Raw genomic sequence first — 19,183 nt, 5'->3', positions numbered from 1 at the left:
CACCTAGGAAATAGTTAATGGAGAGATTTAAGAACTTGGGACTGACGTCTGGTTAATCAAACTGGGGAAAAGCTCAATCATTGTGGCATCAAGGTAAAAAGACCATTTTTTTTTTTCATTCTTCCATCAAGTCTTTAACCAAGGCCTGTATGCTATCAGTCATAGAAGTTTGTAGGATTCAGAGCTTTTCCCACTTCCATCAGTGGGTTTTGGGGCAATCTGAGGAAAATCATGTCACCTTGCTGGGTCTTAGTCATTTCAGTTGTAGTACAGGGATACAATTACCTGACTCCAAAATAAATCAATGGAGTTTAACCTGGTTAAAAGCAGATGTAAAGTAGGTTCATCAAAGAAAGAGGGCTTTAAAATTCTTTTTTTTCCTACTAATCAAAGCCATTCTACTTAAATCTGAGGGTTATAAGAAGGGGTATGCTAGTAAATGTTTAACTACCCAGCTTTTGGTGGGGGGGGGGAAGTACTCACACACCCACACCCACATTCATATCCCCCTCACACACCCATGGCACACTTCTAAGTTTAATCTGTATTATTAACATTTTCTCCATTACTTTCTTAAGTTTCAAAAATCAACCAAACCATAAGTCAAGCCCTGATCTATAGCATTTGCCAAAATACTCACAATGCAAATTAACAATCAGTTTTCTTGATTCAAAATGGCTCCTGCATAACCCTGCCTATAAGGTTAACTGTAATTCTCATCATTCCTATTTCTCACTATGAGGCATCATGGTACTGGGAAGAGAATGCTGTAATACAAATCACAAGACCTGAGACAAAATATTAGCTTTACCACCTATTATTAGTCATGTGAACTTACGCAAATAACTGCCTCTCTAGGCCGCAGTTTCCTATTTTTTTTAAAAGTGGGAATAATAATAAATACCTTGTTTCCTTATGAGATTGTGAGTTAATTTTAGGGAAAGCATTTTGAGAACTCTAAAGTAGTGTATGTCTCTCGTATCACTCTCTCCATGTGTTGGGAATCTGAGGACACTGGAGATCTTCATAGAATTAAGGAATTTTAGTATCAGCTGAACTCTTGTCATTTGATAGATGATAAAACTGAGAGAAAACTAAGGAATGATCTGACTTTGTCTAAAGTTACACATATCCAGTGAATAAAGGGAATAAGCATTCACTCACTAAGAAAGGCATTATGACTGTGAGGAAGGTTTACGTGAGTGTGGTCATCACTGGACTTTTTTTTTCATTGGCATTCTCATACATTTACAAGTCCATAGGCCCACATTGCTATGAAGATCTGGGTAAATTTTAGTCATGGCTTCAAGGTGGGAAATGGGGGATAGAAGGAAGAAAAAGACAATGAATCTTTAAAATCATACCTTATGCTTTGTCCAAATAATTTCTGTGATTTTAGTAGGGAGTGATTGCTATTCGAATTCAAACCTTTTAAAGCTCTCATTTTTCAGAACTCAAAATTATTTCCCTTAGCCTTTGTGGTAATCAATAGGCAACACATAGTACAGAATGACTATCAGGCAAGCTTCCCTAGTCATATTTGGGGCATTCTTCCCCTCTGGATGCTAACTCACATACATTTTTTCCTCTTCTATCTGAATCTTGGAAATATTTCTTCAAAGCGCCTCCATTTAACTGATTTAACTCACACTGAATCACATGCATTTTGCTATAGAGGTTTGCATAAATGATGAAGGACATTAATGGCTAAAATATGCCACTGTTATTTGCACCACTCCAGTTGTCACCATGTAATTGCAAGAAATGCAATTGGAAGTGCTTTTATTTGAAGGCCATTGGACAGAAGGGAAGAAAACACATTTACTCTTTCAAGGCCCTGTGCATTTTGCTGGGAGAAGTCTGCCTATAAAATTTGTCCTTTTATCCTTGGATGGCTGTTTGGGAAATATCTTTTGGCAGCACATCTCACTAAATGATTTCTGTGACTCAAGGAAAGGCTATGATTCACAATCCTTCCTCCACATTCCCTCCTTCTTCCTGTCCTCCCCTTTTCCATCACACACAGTCACACACAGACACACACACACACACACACACACACACACTCTCTCTTTTCCTTCCACCTTTTAGAGATTCTAAAGAGATTTTATGCAAGTATACTCTGTTTCCTTCTTCAACAAATTAAAGAAAGACACTTTTCATGTTTCAGATAAAATATGGAGCCCTTTTCATCATCTCAATTTATGGAATATGAAGTAGCTTATCTTCTCTACAGTATACAATTCCTAATACCCATGACTATCCTGAGGTATAAAAAAGAGAGATACACACATTACCATGGGTGACATTTCTATAAGCAGAAGAAAAAAAATTTTTGACGCATCGTCTCCCCACACAAGTCCACTGGACGCAACAAGAATATTTTCACAGCCTTCATAAGAATATCAGCTAATTCAATACAGTTGTTCAGTAAAATCTTTATGTGATAAAAAAGAATTTTCACAAGTAAAAATAGTAATCCTTTTTAAACACTAGAAAGTCAGTATTAGAGGAGATTAAGAAAGAAAAAAAGCCTTCATTATCTCCATTAAGCCTTTCTCTTGTCCTAAGTCACCAAAAATGAGTTATTGACCACTTGCTGTTATCACCTTTGTTCCATGTGTCATTTAAATGCTTCTTACCTATAAAGAGGTTCCATTCTGTATCTAGATCAGCCTGATTTGCCAAGCATCCCTTCATTACATTGAGGCAGTAGTTGTTACAAGGTTTCACAGTGGGAAGTCCTCGACAATATGGGCAGTACAGCATCTTCATTAGTGCTCGGATGCACCCTGGGGTTGGACTGACCTGTGGATTTTATTGGGAGTAGGAAGAGAAAAAAAAAGGATGGGGAAGGAGAAAAAAAAAAGAAGCAAGTCAATTCCCATGCATAGACTTCAAGCAGAAATCCTGAAGGGTCAACGAAATGAGGAAGATCTTAACTCTTTACAGCATCCTCCCATGCTACAAGGCAATTTGGCAAAATAACTGCTAATTTTCTTCATATGTAGCTGTCAACTTTGCAATTTCTATGTCAGCGTAATTTAATACTACAGGCACAGGTAGTGACTAACAGAAATAGAATGTAAAATGAGCTAATAGAAATGAAAGCTGTTTGCACAATTAAAAGCCCTATACAAATAACAGTTGAGAGCCATTTAAGTTTGTATACTTTGTATTTTTAGCTTCTGATGATGTTTGACTTGGAGAATAAATGTGTGTGTGTGTGTGTGTGTGTGTGTGTGTGCATGCGTGCATGCACATTGAGGGGTTGAGGGGATATGAGAATAATCTTTCAGTATTTTAAATGCTGTCAAATAGAAGGGGGCTTACACTTGTTCTACTTGGTCCCAGAAGATAGACAAGGACATATAACTAGGTGGTGCAGTGGATAGAGTGCTGGTCCTGGAGACAGGAAAACTCATCTTGCTGAATTCAAATCTGACCTCATACACTTACTGGCTGTGTGACCCTGGGCAAGTCATTTAACCCTGTTTGCCTCAGTTTTCTCATCTGTAAAATGAGCTGGAGATGAAAATAGCTACTATTCCAGTATGTTTGCCAATGATTGAACAATAATATGGCTAGAAGAGATAGATAAAAGGGAAAAACTCTCTAATAAATAAAGACATCCCTAAATGGAATAAGCTGCCTTCCTGATTACTGGAGGTCTTTAGGTAAAGTGGAAACAGTCCTGGATTTGGAATCAGGTAATCATGGGATTACTGAATGAGAGCTAGAAGGCACACTAGAGGTCATCTGGACTGGCCCTTATTTTGCAGATGAACAAACAGGCCTGGAGACATTAAATGACTTGCCCAAGGTCACACAGGATTTGAAGCCAAGTTTTCTGACTCCAAAGCCAATGCTCTTCACATTGAACCATGCTGATCAAATCTTGACTTTGGCACATAGGACCTTTCACTTAACTTTGTGGGGTCTCAGATTCCTCATCTTTAAAATAAGGACATTGGACAAGATGACTTCTAACTCTGCAACCGTGATTCTGGGATTTGTTGAGGGGAAGTAGGACAGATTCAATTGCAGTTACAGACTGGATTGGAATGTCTTTGATGTTCTTTATATTTAAAGACATTCTGTTGAGGTTTACATTGTTTTCCTGGAACTGAAGGAGTTGTTAGAAGGAGGTAGATTAACTACACTTCCTTTGGTAAAAGAATGCCTCCCCCCTCCCACTCCCAACACACACATTTTTTGCTGTTGTTCGGGGTAACTGGGTCTCCCTATCTTTCCCATGTGGGAGGAGCAGCAGACGATTGCAGGCCTGATCCTTCCACTGATCTGTGTAGGAGCTTTGACTTGTTCTTTTTTCTGACCTTTGTCAGTACAACCATCCTTGGGCAGCCCAGTGGTTCCTCACTCCTGTTGGCTTACCATTGTGCCACGGGCTACATATACCTGATTGGGTTAGCAAATGCAGTTCAGAACTCACAAACTGCACTGATCTACAGTCCCAGCCACCCCAGGGGCAGGGATTACAGACACGCACCACCATGTGTGGCTAGATAGATATGTTTTAACAGGATAGATAGCAACTTGTATGGTATATCACCCAGATAGGGCCTAATTTGAGACAGATGGATCAAATAAACACTGGATTTGCAGTTAAAATACCCAAGTCTCTTAAAGCTAAGACATTTACAGTGATTCTTTGGACAGATTGTTAAACTTCCTTGAGCCTCATTCCCTTTATCTTCAAATTTGGGATATTAATATTTACCACACAGGGCAAAGTCATCTCTATTCCTTGCCTTCATATTCTCTCCTCTAATCCACGTCTCAAACCTTTGTAGACAGATTTCCAGTCTCATCACTCAATTTAAACTGCTCTCTCTGAAGCTGCCAATGATCCCTAACTGCAAAATTCAGTGGCCTTTTCTGAATCTTCATCTTTCTTGACTCCTCTGCAACACCTGACACTATAGACCACTCTTTTCTTGATACATCTCTTTCTTGGTTCTTCCCTTATTATCTAACTGCCCCTCTGCATTTCTTTGCTGGCTTTTCCTTTCATGTTTCACCCCAAAAAACTGTGAGTATACTCTAAAGCTCTGTCTTCTCTTTTCTCTTGATGATCTCTTATTAGCTTCTTCTGTTCCTATGGGTTCAGTTATTATCTCTCTACAAACAACATGAAGTCCTATATAAAAAGCCCCGGTCTTTCTCTTGTCTTCTATCTACTACTGTATAACCAGCGGCTTACTGGGCCTTTCAAAATACATGTCCCTTAAGTCTCTCAAACCCACACTGGGGAAAAACAAAAACAAAACCAAAAATTTATTATCTTTGTCTTTAAAACAAGTGCCTCTTGTAACCTTTCCTATTTTTGTTCAGGACACCACCCAAGTATCCTCAATTCTTCATTCTTATTCCCTTTATATATCAATTAACTGCCAAGTCTTATTGATACTACCTCCACCATAACTCCTGCAGCCATCAACTTCCATTTAGTCATACGTATATCTTCATACAGCTTACAGAGTTATTTCCCTAAAGCACTGGCCACTCCCCCGCTCAGCAAACTCTAGGGCTGCCTATTATTCCATAGATCAATTCAAAACTCTTCTGGCATTTTAAAAAGTCATTTACCATATGGTTCTATCTTACCTTTAAAGGTTTATTACATATTCTTCACCTTCACGAGCTCTACAGAACAGTCAACCTGGTTATCTTGCTTTTCTTGACACAAATGGTCCATTTCCATAGCTTTCCACCAACTATTCCCCAAGACTGGAATGTACTCCTAGCTCCTCACTCCCCTCTTTCTCTTAGAATTCCTTCAAAAGGTCAGCTCATATGTGACTTCCTATTGTAGGTCTTTCTTCATCACACAATTTTCACCTTTCACCCTGGCAATTTTCACCCTTCACTCCCATCAAATTACCTTGTAGAGGTGCTGTATATATGTTGTATAGACTTATATGTACACATGTTGTCTTTCTATTAAAGTGTAAGCATCTTAAGGGCAGGGGATATTTAATTTTGTCTTTTTAAAGCACTTAGCACAGTGCCTGAAACATAGTAAGAAGGCATGACATAAATGCTTAATCCCTTCCCTTTCATTCCCCTTTTGATTCTCATGTCTAGCATAGTCTGGCACATAGTGGGTTCCCAATAAATATTGATAGGAATTAAGTGATATATATATATATATATATTCTTTATAACTAAAACCAGTATATTCAATATGTTACTTTAATCTTTATTTTTTGTTTTGTTTTGGTCTAGGTCTACTTGAAGATTTTTTCAACCAGCTCAGGTCAGCAACTCATCTCAAATTTATAGTCTCAGACAATTGCTTGGAGGCACTGAAGGGTAAAGTAACTTGTCCAGGGGTCACATAACCAGTATTTATAAGAGGTAAGACTTGTACCAATGTCCTCCTGACTTCAACCCTGCCCCTTTGCTGACTATGCCATGTGAGTTAGCACTATTATTATAATAACAATAATAGTGATTATTATTGTTATTACAGCTTACTTCTTTTGATCCTTATGTTTTCATTATTTATTGAGGACATGGTGCTGAATCGTAAGTGTGGAATAAAAACAGTGTTGAAGGAGAGGAGGAGATAAGTCCTTATAGCAGCTGAGGCTTTATTAATGAAGTTGTTATGAAGGGATGAACCCAGAGAATAAGAACAGAGGCATTCTCAGAACTAATCAAGTGAAGAATTGTAGAATAAATTTAACATCTCAATTTTAACTTGGAAGGAAAGTGGCCACTATAAGCATTGGGAAACCCAGAGTAAAGACAACAGTACACTCACTTAAAGAAGGTACTATTTTATTCTAATAGGGGAGAACACTATAAGATAATGTCATATTAATTTGCTTTCTTTTATTTTGGTGTTTTAGTCAAATAAACATACATGGCTATACACTCAGCCTAGATCTTTATGATCTGAGAATAAACACGGGAGTGACATTATTTAGATGATTTCACAAAGTATGAATGTGAATTGTTTCCATGTTTGATTTGTCCACCTTCCAGAGCATAAACTGCCAAGATCTTTTACTGGGCTAGCAGCAGTTCAAAAGAGAAATCTACAGTGCCAAGAGGAGACAAGACTTGACTTCCCAACATTCATTAAATATAGGAAGGGCTAGACACATGATGACAAACAGGAGTCCTTAAGACAAAATACTTTTTTTGATGTCTAAAAAAGATATAATGACTTCTGATTTTTTAAAACTACACAATTGTGTAGTCTTGAAAATCAGAGAGAGAAAAATTTGCGAAGGCAAGTTTAGACAACTTTGCCTTCATCCTAGCCTGACTGAGTGCTGATTCATTATTTCAGGAAATGAAGAATTTTCCTTCTTTTCCCCTCACTTGAAATTACTCCCCCCCCCTTCCCCTTTTCCTTGGTAATTTTCTTGGTTCTGTTTAGTGTAAATGTTTATGTTCTTAAGTAGTAGCAGAAAATAGGCCTTTTAAAGTGAAATATGTCAAGTAAATGAGACATGATATAGTCCTTCCAACTATGTAAAAAAGTAATTTAGCTTTTATAGTGATTGAATCATAACTTCCAACAAACTTGATATAAGTATCTGCTGAGCAAAATTCTTAAACAAAGAATGCCGGAGGTCGTGGTGACTTTTGTTTTGTGGACATTATCTGCTATGTAACATTCTGTGCTGGGTCAGATTCTATTACCTTTGTTTAGATGGAGATTTGAAGCTTTGATTTCTGTTCTTTCTTTTCTTTTTTTTTTTTGCTTTTTGGAGGGCAATTGGGGTTAAGTGACTCGCCCAAGGTCACACGGCTAGTTTTTGTGTTAAGTGTCTGAGGACGCATTTGAACTGAGGTCCTCCTGATTCCAGGGCCAGTGCTCTATTCACTGTACCACCTAGCCACCCCGGAAGCTTTGATTTCTATTTCCCAAATCCTGAAGTATATATGAATAGAAAAAAAAAAATCCACGATGCTACCACTCTACTTTAGGCCCTCATCACCTTCACCACTGAAATATCTCCTAACTGATGTCTCTGCCTCTAGTTCCTTCTTTCTCCAATGCATCCCTGATACAGCTGCCAAATAGTTTTCCTAATGCAGAAGTCTGACCAGGTTGCTCTCATGCTTGAGGACTTTCAATGACTCTCTCCTAACTCTACACTAACCCGAAAACTCCCCTCCTCCCTTCACTTGACATTTGAAACTTTCGATAATCTTGATTCAAACTATTTTTCTAGCTCTCTCTTTTTTTAAGATTAAAAAAAAACAACCAAACAACCCATAGTTATTTCCCAATAGAAGAAGCTCCTTAGTTGTAGAGATAGTTTCAATCTTTGTATTTTTATCCCTAGTGACTGGCACATAATAAGTGCCAAATAAATGCTCATTGATTGCTTGAATGTTCCCTTTCTCCCTCTCCCCTGCCATAATCTTTCCTTTAGCCATACTTCCTCTTCACAAACTTTTAGCTTGGCCAAACTTGACTACTAGCTATTTCTCAGTTGTGACCTGTGACCTCCCATCTCCATGTATCTAAATAAGCGAGGCTCGTGTCCAGAATTCCCTGCCTCCTTGTCTCCACCTGTCAAAATCATCTCTCTTGCAAAGTCCCTTCTTCTAAGCAGTGTTGTGGCTGAAGGTGATCACTTGTTTCTCATATTTTCCTAGAGTACTTTTTAAGGCTCTTTCCTTTTTCTGTACATTGTTTCATATTTATCTGTCACACCATCTTACCTTCACTCCCACCATAAGATTGTAAACTCCTCAAGAAGGCCATGTTTTTCATCATTGTGTCCTCAGCGCCTAACATATTGTATTGAACATAATAAGTGTTTAATAACTGTTGAATTGAATTATAAGTTCATAGATTTATACCTGGAAGGGACCTTAAAGTCTACCCCACTCATTTCACAAATGAGAAGATATTGTGAGGGAAGTGAAATAGTTTTCTTCTGCTTACACAGCTGGTAAGTATCTGAGTTAGGATTTGAACACAGGGCTTCCTGACTCTAAGTCCAGTGATTTATTCACTGTGACTCTTAGCTGCCTAAATGAGGAAGGATGAAAAAGTACTAAGAGCATTGTGGATTTTTGTAGATCTTTTTAAAAGGTATTTATCATTGATTACGGTCTTGTACGCCATGGTCTGGTTGAATTTCTTCATGTTGCTCCTATTAAAGCATTGGAAAATGCCGCTACTTCAAGATCAATCCAATTGCCACTCTCCTTGACTTTCAGATTTCTTCCTGTGGCTCCCTCTGGCTTCTGTGGATTCTATTTTGAACATTGAGCATTTTCTTTTCTTTTTTTTTGTTTGTTTTGTTTTTAACATTGAGCATTTTCTGAGGTGATGCCAGAGTTAGCAGTGAGGTGTGTGAATCTGAAACTGTTAAATTAATTATTTTAATTATTCAATTAGTTTATTTTTATTATTAAAATATTTTAATTATTATAACACAAACTTTCCGCTGTGCTCCCTCATATCCCAAGTTGTGATATGGATACCGGCGAGTGAATGATACAACCCCTGGTTTAAAATGAAAGAAAACACATATTTGAGTTAAAAGTGACATTCAGTGAAATAAGCTTCTCACTCTTCCCCATCTTAGAATCTAAGTCGATGGCTTAAATTGTTTTCTTATGGGCTTTTATGTACTTTTCTCAGTTCAGGAACCTCACCTTCCTTATGCTGTTAGGATATGTACAATCTGTTCACTCTGATATATTTCAGAAGAGCCTCCTTGTTCAAACTCGCAGCTGACGGAGAAAATTGGACAACATCTCTTAACTGAAGAGAGCGGCATTGCTCAGGGTTGAATTAAGTGTGGCTCTGAGAGTGCTTCTGGTACTTGTATCTCTTCCTAGTCAAGAGAAGCTTAGATGCCAGGGGCAGGGGCTGAAGAGGCAGTGACACAGGCAGCACACACGCAAGTCGAAGTATGCTGCTTCACAATCTCAACTTATTTATACACATATTCATATATATGTATTTATATTTATATAAACGTAAGTGTGAATGAGATGGCTAGGTGGCATAGTGGACTAAGTGCTGGGCTCGGAGTCAGGAAAACTTGAGTTCAAATGTACCCTCAGACATATACTAGCTGTGTGACCCCCTGCAAGTCATTTAACCCTGTTTGACTCAGTTTCCTCCTCTGTACAATAAGCTGGAGAAGGAAATGGCAAACCACTCCAGTATCTTTGCCAAGAAAACTCCAAATGGGAACATGGAGTCAGGCACAAATGAAGTAACTGAACACTACATGTGCATACATGTATAATGCATACATGTGCATATATGCATACACACATGTACAAACAATATATTTATAAATTATATAATATAGAATGTATGCACATACACACAACACATACACAAAGTGTGTGCATTGTGTATATAAATCCACATATACATATACATTCATATATGTATATACATACATATACCTTCCTCACTTTACACTAAACAGTGGTATGAAGGTAATTATGTTTTGAATAATAATCACAAAGAAAAGAGCATTCTATTATTTTGTTTGGAAAAAGTTTATTATATTTTTCTGTGTGTGTTTTATCTACCTTTGTATTTGCAGAGAATTCCCATCAAGTAATATTCAAAATTGGTGTCTTGGACTCACTGAATCCGTTTCTTATACATGAAGTAATAAATCAGAAAACAATCTCTGAAAAATGTATACCTTTTAAAAAATCCTCTTGAAATAGCAGATAGGCAGATATTTATGAGAGAAAAAAATATGCTAAAGATATGGGCCAAGAACTCTAATTGTGTTAGAAGTCAGAATAAATCCTTAGTATACCCACTCCTTATCCATTGAGGTTTTTTTTTTTTTTGTATACTTATAGGATCATGGCTATAGAGCTGAAAGGGACCTTAGAGGCCATCTAGTCTACTTCATATTTTATCTATGAGGAAAACTCAGGCCCAGAAAAGTTAAATGACCTATCTAATGTCACTCAGTGGCAGAGACGAACTGCACATTTTCTATAGCAGCTAACTGTTCTGTGGGAATGTATATTAGACAAATACCAAATGAAAGAAATATAGTTTTAAAAATTAATGACATTATTACCAAAATTTACTAGAAAAAGGAGTCAACAACATAGAATCCCCAATTTAGGTAAAACCATAAAAGGCAGTGTGTTTCCTTTCTTGTTTCTTTCCACTCTTCCTCCTTCTCTTTCTTGCTTTTTCCATCTCTGATAGTTTTACACATTTTATAATTATTTTGAATGGGGCTTCCCTTTCTATTACTGCTTCTGGAATTTTGTGATTTATATATAGAAAATGTTTTTTTTTTTTGTAGCCTACATGTAACTTGACAGAAGCTATTTATTTCCTCAATTAGTTTCTGTGCTGATTTCTTAGAACTTTCTAAATAAACCATCACGTCAAGAGCAAATGTGGATATTTTTCTCTCCTCCCTGCCTAGTTTTGTATATTTATTTCTGATCATACTGATATTGCTAGGAAAGGTAGCATTGTTGTATTAATTCTATATTAATTGGGAAATATTTCAGTATTTCTCCATGAATATAATGCTAGTTTTTTGTTTTAGACACTTTTATCCTAATAAAAAACCCTCTCTTTTCTCATTTCTGTGCGCATGTGCTATTATTATTATTTTGTATAAATGGGTTTTATACTCTGTGAAAGGTTTTTCCCGGGTATCTTGATATAATCATATTATTTTGGATTTTAAAAAATGATTAATTATATAATTTCTTTTCTTAATATGGAAGCATTCCTGCATTCCCTGAAATAAATCTAATTAGGGCAGTGTTTTATTGTTTGTTTTTAAAGAATATAGTAGGTTATAGTTCCCAGATCCAAATGTAGAGCCAAAAAGAGTAATCTGAGTGTAAGTTAGGGGATTTGACACCCCGACCTTAATCACTCAATAGATCAACAGACAGAATTCAATTTTTAAAAAGTGTAAACAACATTATTGACCATGCTGTGATCTTTTTATCACTTTATTGGGTGTGAACTCCTCTTTAATTGGATCAAGAAGATCAGGAAAGATCTGATTGATATCCCAACAAGCTAAGCATGTTTCCCCATACTTTAAACAGCAGAACAAATTTCAGCAGTAAGGCAGTCAAGCTTAGTCCAGAGGAGGATTTTAGTTTTGAGGATTCAAGCTAGGCCCTGGAGAGGAAATCAACCTTTTTGAGGGGAAGATAGTCTTTCTGTTCTCCCCTTCTCCCATCTCCCTTCTTTTTGTTTTTTTTTTCCTTCTCCATCTCATTGACTGTGTCTTTGGAGACATTGGACCAGTACCACAAAATATTTATAAAGGACACAACTAGGACATAGATACAAATGGTCACAGACTAATACGAAATGACATCCATCTGAGGAAGGAAGCAGTTTTAAGGAACATAAATCCTTCTATCAAAGAAGAATGCTGGTTACTGATGTAAGAAAGGACAGCCAGTAGCCAAGAGTTGTGAGTTTTTCTTTCAGTCATGTGTGCTCTTTCCAGATATTTCTCACCAGCATCTTATTTGATTAAAACACATTTTCCCACTCTACTCTTTTTTGTACTTGTGGGAACATGCTTCCCAGACTATGGGGGAATGCTTGCCATTAACATTCTTAGCATCTTATTTTAATAAATTCCATTTTCTAAAAAGCTAATTGATGTCTGGTTGACCTCTATTAATCGAAAGCACAGTAGTGGGGGCTCATGAACTATTTATAGGATTTAAAACCCTGTCCTTCAGAATTGTACCTAGAATCCTGAGTACTCGCTCAGGTCACTCGCTCTCAGGGGACCAAACCTGCCAGATTGAGCACAAGTGGAGAGAGTAACATCAAAAGGAGGTCTGTTAGGTAACAGAGCACATGAATGATAACAGTAGAATCATTTGCCTAGAATCAAATGCCTTTAGGTATATATCTCTCTGTCCTTTTCTTACATGTCTATGTTATCTACCTCTGCTTACAGTTAGTTGTTTGTTATGGAACAACACTAACTAAAAAAGCAAAACAATTACTGTTTTCTCTGTCTCTATTATTTTGTCTCTTGAGTGAGGTTAATAAAAGTTTATAGAGTTTGACTAGACTTGTGATTTTATGAGTGTAGGAACATTTAAAAAAAATAATACTAGCCCCCCTTTGCAATTATAATCTTAGAGAGTTGCCTCTCTGATGCATGGGGGCAATGAGAGATTAAATGACTTATTCAGGGTCATACATCCAGTATATGAAAGAAGCAAGACTGGAATTCTGGTATTCCTGACTCAGAAGTCAGCTCATCATACACTAGGCCTCATTGCATCTCTGAATTGTAGCCTGTGTTCAGAAAACTGAATGAAGATATTAAAACAGATTTTCCTTAAATGGTTGCTCTTCGTCAAAGCTTTGACTAGCATCATTTTATGTAATTTTTTAAAATGTAGAGATCTAAATGCCCAACAATAGGCAAGGAATTAAATAAATTATGCTATGTTTATGTAACTATTAAGATGGACTAGTATGAAGAATGCAAGGAAAGAGCTTTATGAAATAATGCAAAATGAAAAGAGAGAAACCATAAGAACTGACTATGTGCCATGAAAATCAAACAACAGTGAGTGAAGTAATAAAGGATAGCAATGGGTGGCTAAATGTGACTGAAAAAATATGCTTTATGCTTTGAAGGTAATTAATTTAAATGTAGGTAGTTACAAAGCAAGATTAATCGAGTAGATTGATGTTTAATGTTGTTTTTCATAAAGCTTTTAATAAAAATGTTCCTGCTGAAATTAAATGAGAAAATTCTTAAAATATTACTAAAATACATTGGACTAAAATTATTTGGAAAGAAAGATATGGAAATGCTTGTGAAGTCCTTGAGAATAGGAACTGTTTTTTGCATCTTTATGTATCCTTAGCATGATGCCTAGCATACAGTAGGTGCTTAACAGATATTTATTAACTGACTGAAATACAGAAAATGATGGATAGTATAATGGTATAGTGTATAATGGAATACCTTTGAATATAAACTTGCATAGACAGTAATGATAATAACAATGTCTTAGATTTGTATATCACTTTATAGTTTAAAAGCACTTTACATTCTTTTTTTTAAACATTTTTTTTTGCTTTTTTGGAGGGCAACTGGAGTTAAGTGACTTGCCCAAGGTCACATGGCTAGTTTTTGTGTCAAGTATCTGAGGCTGGATTTGCACCCAGGTCCTTCTGATTCCAGGGACGGTACTCTATTCATTGTGCCACCTAGCTGTCCCAGCACTTTACATTCTTTAATAAAGTCTTCACTATAAAACTGTACAGGAAACAGAAACTTTGAGAAGTTCCATGATTTGTCTAAAGTCATTCTACTCTTAAGTGGTAGAGCCATGACTAGAACTTATGCCTCCTTAACCCTAGTTCATGATTCTTTGTTAACTCTAGTAGCATCTCATGCTATACAGTAAGCCATTGCACATAGGCCCCCATACACATTTAATCCAAGAGTCATGTTTCTGGACAAATAGCTATTCCATATTGTTTACAGTACCATTTATTTGTAGCTGCCAAAATAGAAGACAACTGACTATATGAGGTATTAAATAAGCATGAAACATAAGCAAATCCACACATGCAAGGAGTAGATATTCTTTATAAGCCATCTAAACTACTAGAAAGCTCAAATAGCCATAAATTTCTTCTCCACTCCATTTTATGAGAAAGACAAATAAACAAGTTGATGTCAGTGATTTATTTTTACAAGTAATTTCTAAGGTATGTCATTGGCTCAAGAAAAGTTTACTTTTTCCTATATCTAGAGTACAGTCTAATCAGCATGATATGGTTGAAAGACTGTTAGATTTCAGATCAGAGGTCTAAAGGTTTTGTAACACTATGCACAAGCAGTTCCACAAGAATGCTACTGTGAACAGCTTTTAAGATTCTAATTACATAGTATAGTGAACACTCTATTCGTAACAAATCAGAGCAAAACATTCACAGTCAATCAAGGTACAGCATTCACAATGTTACAACTTATCACAGAAAATCACAATGTAGTATTCACAACAGCTTGTCATTAAAATGGCCACATAGTTTTCACCAAAGTGGTCACAATATTTAGAACAAAGAACAATCATCTCAAAGTACAATAGTCAAAGTCTTCCACTCATGGGCCACAATAAATTAACTCAATCAGTCACATATTCAGCAATCAATTACCAAGTATCATTAATAACTGAGTACAATCATTAGAAAATACACAAACCCTCCACCCATAGGTCACTAGTAAACTATAATTTCATCATTACTCATTACCCAGGGAGAGGTCTTTTCATCTTGACTTGGGCTGGTTCTCAGATTCCCTGGATCCCCTTCCATGGTCCCAGATTCTACCTTCATTCACCAGACTGTCACCTGGGTTCAATGGCAGACAGCTCCCAGTTCCCTTGTCCAGCTCTCTGGGCAGTTCCTGCTCCACACTGAAGTTCACAGGATCTGGTCCATGTCAGATCCTTCACCATTTCTGTTCCCGGGAATTCAAGGCTCAACCAAGCCACAAACAGACCAAATCCCTGCATCCTGGTCATGCTTCCTCAGTCTTCTGTAGCTCATTCAAAAAATCAGAATCACCTTATCCAGCCTGGAGGGAGGGAGCTCCTGGGCTCCTGTTCAGAAGAAGCTCCACCACCACAAGTTCTCAGGAAATTCTGGCTCAGTTCTCGGTTCTCTCTCCAGCAGAACAGCTTCTGCCACCAGATTCTTGTCTGAAGAAATTCTGACTATCCCTTCCTGGGGCTTTTCCTTATACACACACAGCATTAGCCTCCTGTTTCAGCCTACCCCTTCCTGTTATGTCAGCAACAGCATACAGGAGTTCATACCTTCTGTTTCCCCAACAGAGGCTTGATCAATTACTAAGTGCTAAGTACCTGCTACCTTTGCCAACTCAAAGGGATCTTCAAATTCAAATTACATTACCATTACAGGTTTAAAGCCAGGCACAACCCTGGTCAATTTATTTAGCTTCACTAAACTTCAGTAATATTATCTGTACATGGAGGGGAGTTGGACCAGATGACCTTTGAGGGCCCTTCCAACTTGAAATCTTCTTTAACGGTTGATATTTAAAATGATGGCCATACTAAATCACTTCTGGATTGTAGCAGCTAACTTGTGATATATGGGAACTCTTCTTTACCTGTCCCTTTGCCCTAGTCTTTCCCCTATGAATGCTATCCCTTGCATATGATGCATGCTGGAGAACTGTAAAGGGTACAGCTTTTCCCATCTACAGTCTGCACCAGTGGTTAAGACTGAAAACAACTAAATTTAATTTTAATAATCTCACACACTGACTTTGGAGAAATTCTTGGGGATTTAGGAGAGAAAAAGCAATGAGAAAGTGGATTGCTTCACCAGCTTCTGAATAAGTAAAGAGTGCTACCTTGGATAGTAGATGATACTAACTGGAGACCGAGAAGGAAAAAGAATGTCAGTCACTGTAGCTGAACTTGGACTGAGTGGCTGAGACTCTTGAAGTATGCCTGGTTTATTTCCACTTGTAGCTGCCTTTTCTAGATTGGACCTCCAGAAATCAGGCCCTGGGGATCTTGGAGAAGTGAATCTTTTCAGCTGTGGAACAGCAGTCTTGGGATTGAGTTGTTTTGTTTTGTTAGTGAGTGCAAACTCACCTCGTCCATTTTTATCTATCTGGATCCAGACCAGGCCATACTTCACATATTGTCATGCCATGTACTCAGGCCATCTTGATATGTCTTGCTGTCCACAAGCTTACTCCCCCCTCCTCCTCCACTTTCTGCTGTAGGTACAGCGAACAAATCAATACCACCCAAGGGAACAATAATCAACTTGCCTATGGATCAGTGAACTGTCCTGGTGAATCTTCTGACCAAAACTGCATTCTCTGGGCATTCCTCCCCTATATGTGATTTCTTCCACTATGAAACGGTAAAAACTTTTTGTTTTTGTATGTGTAGGAGTCCCTCAGCTTAGCACTAAGTATGACACATGTGCTCCCTAGGTAAGCTTTTGGAAGAACAAAGAGACCGGCAAGGATAGAAACAAAGGGAAATTGCCTCCATCAGAAGAGGTCTGAGAATATCGCTATGGATTCCACCAAACAGGGAAAACTCTGGAGAAGTTTCCTTCTGCTGTGGGAAATTCTGTACTTGTAAGAAAGAGAGATTTGCTCTGAAGAGTCTGGACATGCTTGACAGAAACTTTTGATGATGTCTGCTGGGAACTGGGCAGAACTGAAGAAGGGGGACATATTTGAAACATATGCCTGATGCTACCTGCCAGGAGTAGGCAGAACCTTAAGAGAAACCATGATGGGGCCTCTATCTAATATCAAGGTATCTACAGATGAAATCTGAGACGTGGGGAGTGGTGGGTGTGGAATGTTGCCAATGGAGTCAGACACTATTGCTTTATGGATAACTGCATTTAAAAATCTTTATTTTCTGACTTTTCTTCTTGTTGTTTTTGTTATGATAAGGGCTCACTGGGTGGGGAAGAGGAGGAAGCAGATAAAAAAGGCATAAAAAAACAGAAAGGATGAAAAAGAGATATGAATGTTTTGGGTGTTTTCCATGCTCATTTTAAAGGAGCAAAGCTTTTTATTTCAGAAAAAAGAAGAAACTTACTAACTGATCAACTTTCATTTCAGATTTTACTTTAACTAATAGGTTAAGATGGCAGTTAGAAATTGTCCTAAATGTTGTACAGTAATTATAACTCACTTCTTCCCGATGAATGCTTATCTCTTAAAGGAATAGAAACAATGAACAAAAAACACATATGAACATTATGGAACCTTCAGATTTGGAGACTACATTTTTTCCATCATTATATAAAATCTAAGCAATCCAGATAGTTCAATTAATCTAAGTTAAATAATGTAAAAGTCTCACATGATATGCCTGTTGGGAATAGTATTTTTTATAATTAAGATGAATTTTCAAGTTCCTATTGAAAGACTGTCCTCTAATTATAGCAGATTTTGCTTAGTTGTGGTTTTATGGGCTAAAGTCCTAAGACTGAACACAGTCAATGTTTTCAGGTTTGAACTGTTGTGTGACTTAAAAAAAAAAAAGGTATTATAAAGCAATAGCCCTCACTGGCACATTCTACTGTCACATAAGACAGTGCTCAGAAATAAGATAGGTAAAAATTAGAAGTCACAAATGATTCCCAGAAAGAAGATTCTGTCTTATATGAATGCTGAATGTGCATGGTCCACTGATGATAACAGCATCAACCTATTTTTTATTTAATTTGTGCATTAGCTCAAAACCTCATCAGAAAGGCAATATCCTTATCAAGAAGCATTATACTTCCCAAGCAATAAAAGGATGACTGAACTTGCTGGCTCTGGTGGAAAAGAAAGAGACCCAAATCGTTTACCTAAACGTAATTGTAGAATTCTTAAAGCTTAGTTTAAAGATCATTAATGCTGAGGGAAAATGTAGATTCAAACCAGGAGTTTCAAAAGGAAGGCTGGATCATATGGTCTATGTCAGTAAGAACTGCTGCCTCTTGTCAGATTCTGTCCCAGACTCAATGTTAGCTGAACCTACCTTCTATATTTAATTTTTTTTCCTTAAAATATAAATAAAATTGTCATATAAGGGTAGTAAATGTGTCACTTGACAGATTGGAACGCTTCCAAATATCACTTAAATAAATTATATGTGTGCACATTTGAAAATGGGTATTTTTTCAACCATTAGAGTGAAACCGTTCTTTCAACTAGTTAAGTATATATTTCAGATAGCCTTAAAATGTGTTTACTCAACAATGCACACCACCAGTTCAATATTACTTTGCTGTATCTATATGGGGCCTTGGGTGTCATTGAAAACCTTCTCTGTAGCAGATTGCCTTTCATTCAGGCAATGTGCTTGACAGTCTGAATTTTATCTTCTCATAGCATTTTTAAAAAAATGTGAGCAAGGAATGTAAAACAAGATTCCTATGGGTCTCATTAGGGAATGGTTGTCTTCCTCAGTTAAAGATTCTAGAGTGACTATTACTTCATCTAAAAGACACATCGCAGTGGTGACTTTCAAATGTAAATCACTGAAATCAGAATTCATTTGAGGAAAAGCCATGAAATTCTACTCACCAGCAGAATCCTGCTACTAATACATTTTTAATAGGGTAGATCTGCTTTGCAATATACTGTCTAGTACATAAAAGTACATC

The 19,183-nt window shown here is 37.1% G+C and overlaps 1 protein-coding gene across 3 annotated transcripts in view; it reads right to left on the bottom strand.

Moving 5' to 3' along the window:
• The window catches only part of GPC6 (glypican 6), a 1,314,810-nt gene that overhangs the window by 430,995 nt on the left and 864,632 nt on the right, over positions 1 to 19,183 (bottom strand). For all 3 annotated transcript variants that reach the window (XM_069067329.1, XM_069067330.1, XM_069067331.1), the window contains one exon: positions 2,643 to 2,808. In XM_069067329.1, coding sequence (XP_068923430.1) covers positions 2,643 to 2,808 — 166 coding nt within the window. The remainder of the gene's footprint in view (positions 1 to 2,642; positions 2,809 to 19,183) is intronic.

The sequence above is a fragment of the Petaurus breviceps genome, unplaced genomic scaffold, assembly GCF_028583685.1.
Source record: "Petaurus breviceps papuanus isolate PSGF00001 unplaced genomic scaffold, PetGlider_PUasm1.0 90743, whole genome shotgun sequence".
NCBI lineage: Eukaryota > Metazoa > Chordata > Mammalia > Diprotodontia > Petauridae > Petaurus > Petaurus breviceps.
This window is presented reverse-complemented; position numbering and strand designations above follow the sequence as displayed.